The 16,466-nt window shown below is 44.6% G+C and overlaps 1 protein-coding gene across 1 annotated transcript in view; it reads left to right on the top strand.

Annotated features, from left to right (window-relative positions):
- The window catches only part of PHLPP2 (PH domain and leucine rich repeat protein phosphatase 2), a 717,402-nt gene that overhangs the window by 661,904 nt on the left and 39,032 nt on the right, over nt 1-16,466 (top strand). The window contains exon 17 of the mRNA XM_085638614.1: nt 8,864-9,058. Within this exon, the coding sequence (XP_085494740.1) occupies nt 8,864-9,058 (195 nt within the window). The remainder of the gene's footprint in view (nt 1-8,863; nt 9,059-16,466) is intronic.

The following is a 16,466-nucleotide window of genomic DNA, read 5'->3' as shown; positions in this document are numbered from 1 at the left end:
AGCAAAGGGTGAAAAACAGCCAACACATGTTTCGCCCCCTTACATTGCCATCCAGCCTGGTGCTTCTTCAGGGCTGTACATTAACACAAAATACATAGACATGTGTAGGCCAAGGTCGGTGCCCCATGTTATTGGAGCATTGACATTCAGACATCGATGGATGGTATACAAAAGACAATATGGGAGATAAATACATGGGGCATATCACAACATATTTGCACACAACAACACAAAGGACTAAAGTGTATGTAAGTAGGTGTTATCCACATGGGAACCATTGAGTGGCGCCCAACAGAATGTGTGTAGGGGAACATGCATAGTGATAACAAGGTAGAAGAGATACCGGTAGTTCAGAAAACCAGGACATTATATTAAATAATGCATATTGCAACGTTGTCATGCAGAAAGTACATTTAAAAAAAAAGAGATTGAAACATTGTCAGGCCAGGGTGGAAGGGAGGCGGTGGGAGGAAGAACGCGCACAACAGTAGCGCGCATGAAAGACAGGGGTAAAGGGAGAGGGCAGGATAAGGGTTTGGGCAATGCGGCGTGGAGCATCGAGTTCATACATACGGGTCATCGAAAAGCGTAATTGAAAGAATGACGTGAGAGCGGCGTTCCAAACGAGTGAGGTTATGTGTACAATTGTGACAAATACATGGCAATGCATATAGAATTTAACGAGATGTATAGTTACGTTGCCGGAACCACAGTGGTCGATTTGAGTTCGGGAGGAAATGAACATGAACCACGGTAGCTTAGTTAGTTAGCAGGCAGCAAAAGTGGATTGCATGTCAAAGACAGGTCTGTACACGGCTAATGGAATTGTTGGAGAACAGGGCTCATCCCCACCCAGTATTAGGAGCTACGGGTCAGCCCCAGCGCGCGTCCGGCGGGAACTGGTGTGAGTAAAGCGGGGCGCTGGTGGTGTGATCTGTGAAAAACGCAAGAAGTAACGTTGTGTGTGTTGGGAAAGTGGGGGAGGGGGGTCGAGTAGCTGCGGTTGGTGGTGTGGGAGGAGGCAAGTTGTGAGGTGACGAGTGGATATTAGCGGTTGCTTACCGTATAGAATAGGCAAACGAGCTTAAGTCTTCTTATTGTCTTAGCGTATAGAGATCCTAAGTCGATCTGAGGGAAAAGGCGGGGGAGTTGGGTTATGTCCTCAGCAGGTAAGAGCGGACGGAAGAGGCATCGGCCTCCTGTGCGTGTGCTCACCTACATGTCTAGGGCAAAATCCCACCGGTACGTATTCGGAAAAAAAGCAATTCAGCACCTCACCTGGGAGGTAGTTTAAATACCGGAAGTGACGCAATATATTTCTGGGTCAAGGGATGCAGGAGATCAGACCGGACCTAATGGGTGGTCGCCATCTTGGAAGAGTGGACTGATCATGTGTCACATTGGCAATGTGCTGGGCAGGCGGCTCGGGGGGGGGGGGGCTTTTACACAGTATTCAGGGGCATACTATAGCAGAATGCTGTGATGGGAACTGATGTTATACGGTGGCAGAGCGTGACGCGCAAAGTCTGACTTCAGACGCCATCTTTGAATGGGGAAAGAGTTGCATAGGAGGTCACAGGTGTTTATTATGTCATCATGTCATATGGAAAGCGTTTCAAATTGGCGGGCGCCATGTTGGGAAAGAACTCAGTGTGTATCATGTTCAAGAAGTCAGTTAGGATCGTGACAAAAAGGCACATGCCATATTGCTACGGTGGGTGGTTTACGGGGGGAAGGGGGTTATTGTGTCTATATATGGATTGCTACGGTGGGTCCTGGGGGTCTGAGGTGTGACTAGAGTCAGGTCAAGGGAGCTGACAGCAAAGAGTCTGTGTTGTGCAACATGACCTTGTTAGACTGAGCGTATCTTGTCCCACGATCAGGCAGTCCAGGGGCCAGATCTATGTGGATATCCCGGCATTAAAAAGGGAGTGAAAGGGGTCTTACGTGTGAACCCCTCCCTGTAGGTCATGCACTAAGCGTAGCATGCACGAAAGAAGAGGGCATGCCCAGCCTCAATGATCACCTCAAGCACCAGCCAGAAATGACTTTTAGAAGAGCTCCGAACCTAAAGAGCCTGCTATGTAAATCGGAATTTGAAAATAAAAGAAAGCCCACTACAACATTCCTGGCTAGACCACCTGGCTTCCATACATGTAGGAATTGCAGCATATGCAAACTCAGCATCAGCAAAACCACAACAGTCAACATGACCCAAGAAAAACAATTCAAGATAACATAATGGATTGACTGCAACAGTAAATTCACGGACTGTTATGTTCTGTCCCTGCAAAAGCCCATACATTGGGAGTACAATTCGACCACTACGAACCCAGATACAAGAACACTACCGGAATATACACAAACACATCACGGGCAACCCCCTGACAAAGCACTTTCACCTCTTGCATCCACATCAGAAAGACTTTACCTTCTTTGGCCTGGAAATAGTTCACCCAGCAAAAAGAGGGGGAGATCGTGAACTGAAACTCAGAAGAGAAAGCAAACTCCTTCTCAAATTCAAGACAGTGACACTTGGCTTGAATAAGGATGCTGAAATGCATGTATAGTTGGGTGATTAATCATTCACCCATCTTCAACCATTGCCCTCTTCTTTCGTGCATGCTACGATTAGTGCATGACCTACAGGGAGGGGTTCACAAGTAAGACCCCTTTCACTCCCTTTTTTTTTTTTTAAACAAATTTTATTTGTCAAATTCCACATAAATAGCAGGGCCCTGTAACCCAGGAGCATCTGCACAATCAAAGCATACAATGTTGTACTTGACATTTTCAATAATAATGCCCCAGGAAAGGAACATGGAGGGAAATACAATAAAATCAAACTCCCCCCCCCCCTCCCAACCCCACCCCCCGATCGCACCATACACCCACTGTCTGACAAAAACCATTTGAATACTGCAGTAATGCTATCAACCGGAGTTCCTCACCCCACCCCACTCCCTGAATCTTCTCCGTGCAATATTTGGCTCTACGAGTGCGTGTCCTGCGCAGCTGGAACCGGCTCCAGGAATAGTCCCCGGTAATCTGCCCACCTTTTCCAAATTTTAAAATGTTTTTGGGGGCACCTCCTGGCGACAAAATTGGCTTTTCCCGGCCCATGCAGAAATCCAAACCATTCTTCCATGCTGCCACTATAGGGGGCCTCGGTGCCTTCCACGCCCTGGCTATGTCCCATTTTGCTAGAGTAAGGCCCAATAAAAATAAATGGCGTTTATATATGTTGCCGCCTATTCCCTCCATCACTTGTAATGCGACAGCTGATCCCACAATTTCAGGATAAAGGTGTTCAAGTCTTCCTACAGAACCCGTCAAAATTGAAAATTGTGGACAAGGGACGGACAATGATGTTTTTTGATGAATTGTCGGCCAAACAGTTTCTACAGACACTATAGACATTATAGTTTGTTATTTGTGATTGTACTGATTCTACCTTTTTCTTTTTTTTTTTTCTTTTGCTTGGCCATCAGAGAAACATGAGGCAAAGTCTGTTTGAGTAATGGAAGGAAATTAATCCTGTAAACTTGATTTGTTGAGAGAGTGAAGAGTGCAGATGAGGGGAGTGGGAGGCGTGGGTGTCCGACTCTACATCACAAGGGATTTGTTCCCAATGCCTCATGGGGTTGGTAAGCGGTTGGGGTGGGGGAGGTCTTTGGGATGGAGTTGGGGGGTTTGGGGGCGGTGGCACTGGGTGGGGGGTTGGAGGGGTAGCAGGGTAGGGTTGGTGATAAAAAATTCAGCAGTGGAGGTGTACTTTTTGCATTGGTCTGGAGGGAGTCTTGCAATTTTGTTATTTGGTAATTCTATGTTATTAGTAATTACGAGCTCCAGTCAGACAAGAGACATTGTATGGAAGCGGGGAGAGTATTTTGAGAAAAGAAGTGGGTCACCCGGGAAAAGCTTATAGTAGCTTAAATGACTAAATTTACAATCTGCTCTCTTAACATATGCGGTTTAAATGACTCCAATAAAAGAAGGGTTTTGGCTAGGATAGTGCAGGCCATGTCTTGGGATGTTGTGTGTTTACAAGAGACGCACATTGCATGGATAAACAGGGGTTGGCTAAGGGGCCTTGGTATGGATTTGGTAGTTTGCTCTCGGCAGTCAGTTAATTTAAGGGGGGTCGCTATCTTATCTAAGAAAGGGCTACTGACGGTTACGAATCAAAAGGAGGATAAATGGGGGCGTTGGGCAATTGTCGAAGTTATTGTCAACAGTAGAAAGCTTACAATTTGCACAGTTTATGGTCCTAACCTAGATGAATCTGAATTTTTTGAAAAAATCAAAATAGAACTGTCTACTTGGTCGCAACCGTTTATAATTTGTGGGGACCTGAATATACATTTAAATACGGGGTTTGATGTCAAAGGTAACCAGTCCTATTTTGGAAGGAAGCCTAGAGTGTTTAAAAGTCTGCGAAGTTTGGTTTCTGATCAAGGCTTAGTTGATGCATGGACGGAACTTAATATTACTCAGCCAGGATATACGTTTTTTTCAGTTCCCCACAAAAAATTGGTACGTTTGGACTATTTTTTTGTATCTTATTCCCTGCTTGAAAATGCAAGGATTTCTACCTTGCCTAGGTTTATTTCGGACCATAATCCCATAGTTTTAAACATTGAGCTTGATACAATTATCTTACGAAATTTTGAGTGGACTTTTGACAGGAAAATATTGCTGGATTTGGAGTATTGCAGACATATTAAGGATTGGATATCAAGGTTTTTTGAGATAAATAGGAACTCTGCCTCTGTAGCTATTGTATGGGATTCATTTAAGGCGGGACTTAGGGGTGAGACTCTTAGTTATGCCGCCCATAAGCGGAAAAAGATTAAGGTAGAGTTAGACAATCGTATTAGAGATCTAAGTAACATCGAACGGGAGTTGGACAAGAATATTAAAGAAGGAGCAGATCTGACGGAGACATTGAGAAGGTTAGCTATTAATAGATCCGTTATATACCAACAGTTTGCTGAAGAGGTGGCTGCTAAGTTTCAGCTGTACAAAAGAGAATGTTACGAGTATGGTGAGCAGTCTGGTAAGGTTCTAGCCAATCGACTTCGACAAAGAGAGTTACAGAATAAAATTCTCAAGGTTAGAGATACGCAGGACGTAGTTCAGGTAACTTCGCCAGGCGTGAGGAAAGCTTTTCGTATATTCTACGAGAATCTGTATCAGTATGAGGCAACCGATAAGGCGGAGAGTTATCTAGCTGGGATTGTCCCTTCCTCTCTGTCAGAAGAATTAAGAGATACCTTGGTTGTGCCAATTATGTTAGAAGAAGTTCAGGCCACTATTTTTTCGCTTCCGTGCGGCAAGGCGATGGGCCTGGATAGAGTACCTTTGGAATTTTATAGGAGGTTTTGGGAGGTGCTGGGGGCAGAATTGTTGATGTTGCTGCAAAATGCCTTCAATGGTTTTCCGCCGGATTCGTGGTCCAAAACGAGCATTATGGTATTCAAAAAAAAGGGGAAGGATGGGCTGCAATTAGGATCATATCGACCTATTTCGTTAATAAATGCAGACAGCAAAATCTATTCAAAGCTCCTTGCTAGGAGAATGTCGAAAGTCATAACCTCAATTGTCTCACCACGCCAGCATGGTTTTATTGCCGGACGTGGCACCATAGATCATATTAGTCGGGTTATATCTCTTCTAGATTGGGCGCAGGCAACTGGGTCACGGGCCGTGGTGGCCCTGTTGAATGCCGAAAAGGCGTTCGACAGGGTCTCCTGGGCCTACTTGTGGTCAGTGCTCGAATGGAAGGGATTTCCCCATGATTTTGTAAGGGCTATACAGACTATGTATAAAAATCCGGCTGCTGTTGTAAGGGTCTCAGGGGTACAATCAGAGGAGTTTAAAGTGCTGAGGGGCACACGACAAGGATGCCCTTGTTCGCCCGTGCTCTTTGCTCTCTATTTAGAACCTCTGATTTATAAACTGGAACATGATATATTAATTGTTCCTGTTAAACCTCAGCTACATGAGGCGAAAGTCTTAGCCTATGCTGATGATATAGCAGTTCTGACTAGTGACGTTGTTCGTGCGCTAGATAGAATTGAGATCCTGACGAATGACTTTGCAAGGTATTCAGGCTATAAGCTAAACTTAGCCAAGACTCAAATTTTACATTCTGAAAAGGGACGCCCAGTTGATATTAGAATAGTCGATGAGGCGGTGTATTTGGGCATCAGAATTTCAGCAAAAGTGGAGGATATTCCAGCTTTGAATGCAGACCCTATTATATCAGACTCTGATAAGATCTTGGAGAGACTGGACCATCTGCATTTATCACTTTATGGAAGAAGTAATGTTATCAAAATGTTGATTTTTCCAAAGTTTCTTTATATATTTCGGGCGATTCCGTTACTTTTTCCTAACTCTTTGTTTGTGCGCATAGAAAGACTCTGCTCTCGGTTTTTATGGAGCTCTAAAAGGGCTAGAAAGGCCTTGAAGTGGCTTTATATGCCCGTTAGTCGAGGGGGGTGGGCTAGCCCTAATTTTCGTTTATACTATTATATCTCAATGTTACAACATTGTCGAATTTTGATTTATGGAGAAAGGGCAAGTCTGGATTCGGCTGTTTTTCCCTCTATATTTGAACTAGTTTTGGGTTTCGAAGCACGGCATTTATTAGTTAGGGTTATTGAGCCCAGTTATTACAAGAAAACTAGATTTAAAACTGTGGCAGCAGCTTTTTTTCGTATGGAAAAAGATATGTCTGCTGTGCAAAATAAACAAAGTTAATGGCTACACGCCGCTTGGTCTACCCGGGGCTATGTCTTCTGTCCTAATGGACTCCGTCGCTCGGAAATGGCGGGCGGCTGGTATCTGGACTCTGGGTGACATAAGTGATCATGGTCAAATAATGCCATATGTTTTATTGAGGGAGAAATTTGATTTGGGAAAGGGGGGCTTCTTTAAATATTTACAGTTGCGTAGTTATGTAGATAAAGCCATCACAGACGGTATATGCTCACTCGAGGGAATTCATATACTCAAGGTTTTAATACGTAAGGTGAATCTGTCACAAATATATAAAGAAGTTATTCATGGCCAGTTGGATGATCTTCAAAGTCAGGAATTAAAATGGGAAGGAAAGCTTGGGATTCAGAATATAGACTTGCAGGAGTCATTAGAATTGGCAAGCACTATTTTGTTTTCTGGGAGTTTAAAGAGTCAGTGTTTCATGTCAGTTTTCGATCTCTATTATACTCCAGCCAAGCTTGCAAAATGGAAGGTTGGAAAGGGTGATAAATGTGCGCGCTGTGGCGAGAACGCAGCGGATTCTGCACATATGTTTTTTTTGTGTTCATCATTGGCTCACTTCCTAGGCGAACTACAATTTTTTCTGAATTCCTCCTTAGAAATTTGTGTAGTTCTTAATCCGGGCCTAGTGTTGTTTGGTATCGAGTTTGATTCATTAATTAGTAGGCCGCTACCACAAAGGGGCTTTTTATTTTTGTGTATGGCTGTGATGCGACTTTCTATTACTACTAAGTGGTTAAGCCCGGATCCACCTTCCTTTTCTGAATGGAGATCTAGGCTTCTTGCTCTATACCATATGGAAACTGCTCTGTCTAAATTGAAGGGGCATAGAAGAAAGTTATTTGGAGAGCAATTATGGGCACCGATTACCGATTGGCTGTGAATAGCGATGATTTGTGTAAATTAATTGTAATTATTTTTGATTTATGAGTTAGATTTGGATTTAAGTTTGGCTTATATGTCAACTTGTGTTTCTTTGTTTGTACTTCTGACACTGCTGAATAATAAAAATTAAAAAAAAAAAAAAAATGTAATAAGGCAAGCTTCGGTGAGCGGGGGAGGTCCCACCCCAGAACTTCCAATAAACAAGTGTGTACCCCCCTCCAAAAACGATCTAGGGAAAGACATTGCCAAGCTGTATGCACTAGCGTACCCTCCTCCCGATGACATCTAAGGCACTCCGGTGAGGCAATCAGCCCTGTCTTCCACAGACGCTTCCGTGTAAAGTTGGCCCTATGAAGGTATTTAAACTGGATCAGGCGCAACCGCACCGCTAAAGCCGCCCCATGCGGAGAGGCCACTTTCACTCCCTTTTTAAATGCCCGGATGTCCACATAGATCTGGCCCCTGGACTGCCTGATCGTGGGACAAGACACGCTCAGTCTAACAAGGTCATGTTGCGCAACACAGACTCTTTGCTGCCTATCTTTTGACAGCTGTATCCCTCCAACTGTTACCTCCAAAGCCCACCTGGGTTCCACATATCACGAGTTGTTATGTTATTTAAAAACATGATTTCCCTCAACGTCAAACAGGACCGAAAGAGGTTTCACTGTGGTGTTATTTATAATGTGCATTTTTCATATTGGTACAATACATTTTTCAAGATACTGTATATATGTGTGATATTTGCATAGCATGTACCAAGCCAAAAGGTAGGGGAGCCCTGTACATGGTAAAAAGCATAGGTGCAGTAAATGAGTGATTTGGCGGGTGAGGAGTTGGGTTTTCAATGTGGAGGTGAATAATTACTCTATTGTGATTCAGTGTTTTTCTTTAAAGAGGTGTATTCTTGGCTCTTTCCTAAATTGGAGCAGAGTTGGGGCAGTCCTGATGGCTACAGGTACATTGTTTCAGACCCTGGCTGCATAAATGGAGACAAACTATTGCCTTTTTTTTCACGTCTGCTCTGGACAGACCACCCAGAGTGATTTCAGTTTGTCTAATGTGGTTGGGATTACCAAAGCACAAAAGTAGTAACTTGTATTTTCCAACTTTTACTTGAAACGAGGGCACGTTGGAATTAACATTTTCCTTGCTGTTCTCCTTTTTATTCTGCTGTTAACTTCTGCAGACTCTGTGTGTCATCCTTGGCAGTGAATGATTTTGCAGAAGGTGTTGATGTGCTCTATGGCATGTTTGATGGTGAAAGAAATGAGGAGGTTCCACGTTTGCTGCAATGCACCATGGGAGATGTGCTCCTGGAGGAGGTCCAGAAGACCACCAATGACAAAACCTTCATGTCCAACACTTTCCTTGTGTCTCACAGGTATGTTTGGCAGTCTATGTTCGTTAATATTGTTATATGAACACGTGTTTACACCTCAGTCATGTCAACCGATGAATAACTGCTGACAATGTGGGTCTGGTGGCTGGAATGAGAAGATCCGTCAAAGGAATGGATCAGAATAGACTGGCCAGAGCAGGCTGTATAACACAGGTGTCTGATGATACCTGGTAGTGGGATATGAGCTGTCTGATCGAACAGCAATGTTTAAAATGGTAGGAATTGGTGTGGAAGAAAAAAGCAGTTGGATAAAAGCAGAACTGTTACTGTGAATATTTGTTCTATATATTTGGAGTTAATGTTTTGTCAAAGGTAAACTATTTATTTTAGCATGTTCTCCAGCTCAGGCTCCTGTTTGATTTCATAACTGTAAAATCTCTCTATGTTCGAGATCCCAAAACACTTTTTAAAGAACACACCTTCTTTCCAAAATGTGATTTTACACACTAATATATGTAAAAGGAAGTGTTTTAATTTTTTTAAATTGAAAATTAAAACCAAATTAAATCAGATGTGGACAATTTGAAATAACCGAGTTCAAATCCTATGCTATTGAAGCAAGAATAAAGCAGGAAACTGAGACAGATAGACCACAGGCAGGCAACAGCAGTTTAACAGGTATGTTCTGTCTCAGAGATTAGTGCAGCTCCTTTTTTAGGTCTCGCCTAAGCCAGCACGCATGCGCTGCTCGGCGAGGCTTTTTGTAAGGGTTTCCAACTCGGACCACACGCTCGTGCGTGTGTTTTTTTTTTTTTGCTCACACGCTATTGCCCTTTGCATGTGTCTTTCTAAGAAAGACAGCACGCAATTGGGCAAAGGCGGGTGCATGTCCCACCTTTGCATCCGCCCACGGCCTACGGCTTATGAGAGCGAGCATCAGTGCCATCTGTTGACAATTATTGCGCCCGCGTCTCGCGTTAATTGGAAACAGTTGTGGCTTTTTTCTTTCGTTCCCTCCAACCTACTTTCCCTCCTGTTTTGTATTTCCTTCCATCTTTCTTTCCATTCTTTTTTGCTCTCTTCTTTCACATTCTCACTCTGTGGCTGTTACACTCTCTTTGCGCTTTTCTCTTTGCGCTTTTATTAATTCCAATTTCATGGAGCCTCGTTACCACTGCGCGGACGCTGGGTTGTTAATTCTGCGTTCCCAGAGGGTTCCAGCTTGAACCCTGAGCTTCCCCTGAGAAATGAAAAATTACTGAATAAAGCTGCAATACAGTCATATTCCCTGATAATACTTCATTTTTCTCAGAGTTGAATATTCCCTATGTGAGCTATGTGAATGAATACATCTCCACCGAGCCCTAGCGCTTGGAAGCCTCAGTCAAGAATCCTGCTCCTTCCGCAGACCTGGTTCGTTCCTCCGTGAGGTCTTTGCAGACGTCTGGGGCTCGTCCTAACGCGTCTGTACCCGGTGCACTTCAAAGTGGGGATGTTTTGTACTTTGATGAAATGCACAATTGCGAAAATGCAAAAATAACCCTGTAATCTTTTAAATCCTATAAATACCACTGCGGCATCATCAACATGCCGACTAGACGATTACTGACGCGGGTACTGCGCTGCAGGTCTCATTAAAACACTGGGGGATCTCGCGTTCCCGCCTGAACGAGCCGCTTATACTGCAGTGACGTCAGCACACAATAAGGGGGATGTCGCCGTGAGCACCGTCTTAAAACCACAACCCAGCACTTTTGAATCTGCCTGCGAGGCGGATCGGTGGCGGGGCTCACGTGGTGAACGTTCTTCTGCACATGCGCAGGCATTGTGGCGCTTTACCTTGGTTTAGACTCAGGAGTGACATATTCCTGGACTGTGGAACACCCCCTGCCCCCAATCATGCGAGCACCCCTCGCATTAAAATAACAGTTCTTGAGCTGCAGCGAGAGGTTATGAGAACTTAGACGAATACTTTTACACAACCTCATCCCGCCGCTCCCAAACTGGCTGCTGGTTCAGTGCACCGACATCGCTTACTCTAGTCTACTGCCTTTAGATGCATCCAGCTACTCAAGGGCGTAGTACACTACTTTTTTGGGGAGGTGTTAGGCATCCTAGGGTGAGGCTAGCAAGGCCTGCCTTGAGTCTAAGAGCCAAGCACGAACAGAGCCATCAAAAAACATAAATCATGGAACAAATATCATGAAAAAATATGATTAAAGACTTTAACATTAAAACATGTATATTTTCAGAATTTCTCAGTGTCTCAAGTATATACGATAATATGACAGAACTGAGTAACATGTACTTTACGTGATTTGTTTAAACATTAAATGTTCAAGAATACCCCAAGGCCACGGCTTTTAGAGGGATGAAAAAACTGGGGGGGGGGGGGGGTGTCTCTCAAAGGGGGTGTGGCTAATGTAATTAAGGGCGTGGTTTAAAAACACGTAAGCTAAAAATCTGCTTAGCACAGTGTGCCGCCCGACTTGTATTTTGCTGTTTCTGTCATTGCATCCAGATATATGATACAACAAGTAACATCATACCTACAACAAATCAGGACTATTGGATTTGTCAATGGTTGTTAGTTGCATAAAATAAATAAGCAGCAACTATGGCTTGTATATAATATTTAAATAGCTTCCACTTAAAGCCCTGGTGACACCAAGACAATGTTGCTGCTCCTGAGTTTCAAAAAGAGAAGGGAAATCCGGAGAGAAAATGACTCTCTTTAAAGGATTTCCCTTCTCCTACAAGGCTCACCTGGCATGACATCATGCCATAACTTCTCCACTAGTGAGAAGTGAGCAGTGTGAGCACGCGCACATGATGCACCTGCTATCACTGTTGTCTGTAAAAAAATGGACTGCCTGTGCCAGGGCACAAAACGGAGCCCAATAGAGACCCGTTTTGAGGCCCCCTTTAAAAAAACTGCCTGTGATCAGCACCGGTGAGACCTGGCCCACTTAAAGCCCTGCCCATGCCTTATCGACGTTGCCACGAGTTACCGAACATGTATGTTTGCCATGTTCTCTATTTATATCTCCTATATTATTATTAAATATATAGCATGATTAATTTATAATAACCATATACAAGTGAGTTTTTGTACCTCACCGATCATGTACTGAATTACTTCCATATGCCCTCAAACTGGAAGGTTAAAGAAAATGATACCTCCCGAAGTAAAGCAATGGGCTGTGAATCACACAGTTCGTAAAGTGGAGAAGCTGGGATTTGAGCCTAGGATTGCAGTTGGTGCAATTTAGAGACTGTAAGATTTTATCCTGTTCTCTTGCATTACACACCTAAGGTTAATGCTTTGTGTTCAGTTATTCAACTATTGTTATTCAGCTAGCGAGAGGGAGTTCAGTAATACACTTATGACACCTTAACTCATACTAACACTATACACGCATATGTACAAGTGCGTCATCCTAAGCAATGTTCCATTGAATTGCTCCCTACTGTGTGCAGCAATAACAGCCTCTGTGCATGGTATCTACCGAGATGTGTACCGAAGAACTGCAAAGATTCACAAAGCAAGCGAGGGCAGCACACATACTACGTCAGTGGTTTTTGCCCTGCCAAAGGTTTGTTTCTGCACCTGATTTTAAATGCAGTCTGTCTGTAGGCACATTGAATAGTTTAAGCAGCTTCACAGTCTATAGAGGCAGACATGGTGGCAGACCAAACTGTACCATCTGTGATGGCAGCAGACATGTTTCATCATAGACTTAACTTTTTATGCTTTTTGCCTGATTTCTAAAACACTTCTTGGTTTTTCTCATTTGTCCATTTATCACTTTTCCTTTGTTTATCCATTGACGTATTTTATCGCCTCCAATTCTCCAAATCTTCTCAAATTGTGACTCCTGTACCATTACTTAAGCTTCTATCCAGTTTTGTCACTTTTTTGACATCAACACCTTGCTGCCGCCTTTTCCCACCTTTCTTCCATCTTCATCTTCTCTCCTTCCTTCCTCTTTGTAAGTCTCTCATTATTCCACTCCGCTCTTTGTCTCATCCTCTTCTTTCATTTCCTCTACTGTTGATTAAATCCACCTTCACACACTGGTCTTATCTTCTGCGATTCCTTCCTCCTCTCTTTGTTATTCCCAGCATATTGTGTGGCTTTTCTGCTCCAACCATATGTGCGTTTTGGGTTGTGGAAAAGCATAATGCACTCTGCAATTTGTATTAGTTTCAGGAGTGAATACGCTTGTATTGTGCGAGGTGTTTAATATAAATATTTGAACATTTTCTCTGTTAGTTGTTCCTGCATTGAATGTTTTACTTTCTTTCGTTCTCCTGTTAATCTTACCTACTGCTTCCTTGTAGCATTTCTCATGTATGCTCTGCTGCTGGGGGTTTGATTCTGAACAGTTAGTGTCCATTCAGAGAAACTGGAAAGCTCTAGATAAACTTTTGTTGCCCGTGAAAATGAAAGACAATTGCACCAAACTGGAGGCGGTTTCTCTCTGAGTTCTTTTGGGGGAGGCTTCTTGTAAGCACTCCAAACTTCCCAGAGACTTCTCCGTGTGGGTCTGTTAACTCCCATACATTCCATTGGCCTTTGCGTGTGGCTTTCAATAATGAAAGCACTCAAATGGCCAAAGACGGGTGCATGTCCCGCCTTTCCTTTAAACGTTCACTCCCATGGCGTTTGGGTCCCTGGAGATAGCAGTGGCGCGCAGTGTGCCAGCTGCATTCCTGAATCATGTTACTAATTAACACAGCATGGTCTATTTCAATTTCGCGGCCGCGCTTGTTTTTTTCCCCCATGATTTTTGTCCTTGCCTGAATCGTTTGTTCTGCTCCCCAGCCTGTCACAATATTTTCTACCGTTCCTCGATCTGCCCCAAAATCTCCTGCCTTTCTTACTCTTTTCTTCTGCTCATCTGCCTTCCCCAATATTTTCTTCTGCTGTCCTTCCTGTCCCATTTTTTTCAGTTCCCCTGCCTGAAACAATGTGGAGTGAGCACATAGGAGCTGTCGGGGTCCTGGCTGTTACACCCAAGGTGTTCCTTATTGTTCAGAGCCTCAACAATGTCAGAGTTGGTTCCGCTTTTGTGTGGCTCGTTGTACTCAGTGTACTTAAGAAGAACTTTATCCATGTCTGTGCTAGCATACTGGAACAGTTTGTTGGAGCTGTTGAACATAATCAGAGCAATTTCGCAGTCACAGAGAACGCTTAGTTCATAGGCTTTCTTCATTAATCCAAACTTCCTTTTAGTGAAGGTGACCTGCCTGTTCCGTTCGTCCATAATCCGCGTAATCTGAATTTCTTTTCGTCCCATTGTCACTTCTTTCTTTCTCAGATTACAACCCCAAACAATTTAATCCCAACCACAGCAGCAAAGGGATGTCCTAGCGCATGGTATAGCGTTATTCACAGCTCTCCCCTGCCAGCATTCCACACAAGAATCCAGTCCTCCTGACACAGCCACCGGACATGACTTGCTTCAAGCCGTCTGTGGAATAATCAATCTGACAGTAGTTCTCATAGTGTTCTCTCGGCACCCAGGCAGCACCCACATCAATGCCGGTGATCGGACAGCCTGCCTGGCTCGAGACTTGCGATCCTCCCACACGTTCCTACTGGTCCCTGGCTTCTTATTTCAACCCGCTTGTGGGGGCTTCCAGCCGCTGTCGACCTCACGGCACCTGTCTGCGTCACTTTATTTTTAACTCAAGAACACCAAAACAGCTTCCCTGGGATGTGCCGTGTTTTAAAACGTCTTTGCTCTTATGCCTGGCATGCACACATAACTGGGCCCCGCAGACAGCACGCTGAAGGCACTCTGGGGTATATTCACATGAATGTGTGATAACTACTGCAAGAGCAGCTTAACACAACGCAACTCTCAACATCGCAGCCTATCACGGGAAAATAACCCTGTGTCAATGTGGAATTCACAACAAGGCGGCCCCATGCGATAGTTTGCCGAAACCGCAGCCAAAGCCCGCGATACAACCACCTTGATGGAGATAAAAACACAAACCCCAATGCCTAAAAACCTGCGATGGGCCAAAGCGCTATAAGAAAACAGTGACAACCAGAGCGAGGGCAGCAATACTCACGCGTAATGCGGGGAAAAAGCACAAGAACAGCTTACGAAAAATGCCACTGAAAAAAATACATCAACAGCGGAGAGCCACGGATGCACCCTGACCGACTGCAGAGGACAGCATGTACACCACAACATCCAAGCACCGTGGAAGAACAGAACCGACAGGCACACCGCATGAAAGAGACCAGTGGCAGACAAATCAGAGCCGCAGGAGCGACTCGCCCACCGTGCAGCATACGCACATAAGCAGAAGTGCACCTCGACATTGACAACATCCCTGTACAAACTGCAACCCCTCCACAACTTAACACAGGTTCCGCAAATGTGCATAACATGGCAAATCACATCTGAAACCGCAGGAAAATGTAACATGACAATGTACAAGTACAACCTGTAACCTGCAAATATGTTTTAATCACACATGCAGTGCAATTGGACATTATCTGTTGTCCCATAATTGCCATGGACAGCCACAATGTGACGTGCTCATGAGAAGTAAGTGTCAATGATGGAGTTCCTACGGGCCATTCCGGTAGTGGTGTGCAGTATCCGCAGGGGGCACAAGTTGGACATGTGTGCAGTCGATTGCCCCCAACACGGCTCGGAATCCGGCTATGGCATAGAAGCCTTGCTTTGTCTCCAGCTGTTCCTGCGCAGTGTTAGGGAAGTAAAGGTACTGGGGTATGAAGCTGAGGATGGCATCCAGGACAGGTGTGATGAATTTTGATAGGGCTGGCTGTGAGACCCCTCCGACTTTGGCAGTTGTTGGTTGGAAGGTACCAGAGGCCAACAGGTGCAGCACAGACAGAAGCTTTGTCTGCGGAGGGATGTTGGTTCTCCGCTGTGTTGGGACCCTCAGCCTGTGGGCGATGTGGAGGATGTTTGGCCTTTTGAGCCTGTAGTGGGCAATGACTTCCTTGGGCGTTAGATCTGTGACAGTGGTGCGTTTTTTGTAGGTCCGCTGTCTTACTCTGCGGTGTCTCTGTGGTGGTCCGGTTCCAGGTCCTGGGGGTGGTGGCGGTGGGTGTTACGACCCTGTTGGAGCTCCGAGCTATATAATGAGTAGCTCCATGGCGTAGTTGGTTCTTCGGGTGTGGCTGTGTGCGGGGCTCTGTTGCCTAGTCGTCCGTCTTTACACCTGCTTGAGGCAGGTGTTAAATACCTGCGGCTACCGCGGCTTATCGCCTGTTTTTGGTTTGCTTCGCAGATCTGGCAGTTCGTTGTGGAAGTGGTGTTGTGGTTTTTTCGTGTGTTTTTGCACGGGAACGCCTACTCTGCATCTCGTTAGGGTTAGTTAGTGTTGTCCGCCGTGGTGATAAAATTTGGGGCAGTTATCGCGGTAAATGTCTGCAGTTTAAACCAGCTTGTGAATG

This window comes from Triturus cristatus, chromosome 12, assembly GCF_964204655.1.
Source record: "Triturus cristatus chromosome 12, aTriCri1.1, whole genome shotgun sequence".
NCBI classification, from domain to species: Eukaryota; Metazoa; Chordata; class Amphibia; order Caudata; family Salamandridae; genus Triturus; species Triturus cristatus.
Note: the sequence above shows the minus strand (reverse complement) of the source record. Positions and strands in the feature narration are given on the sequence as shown.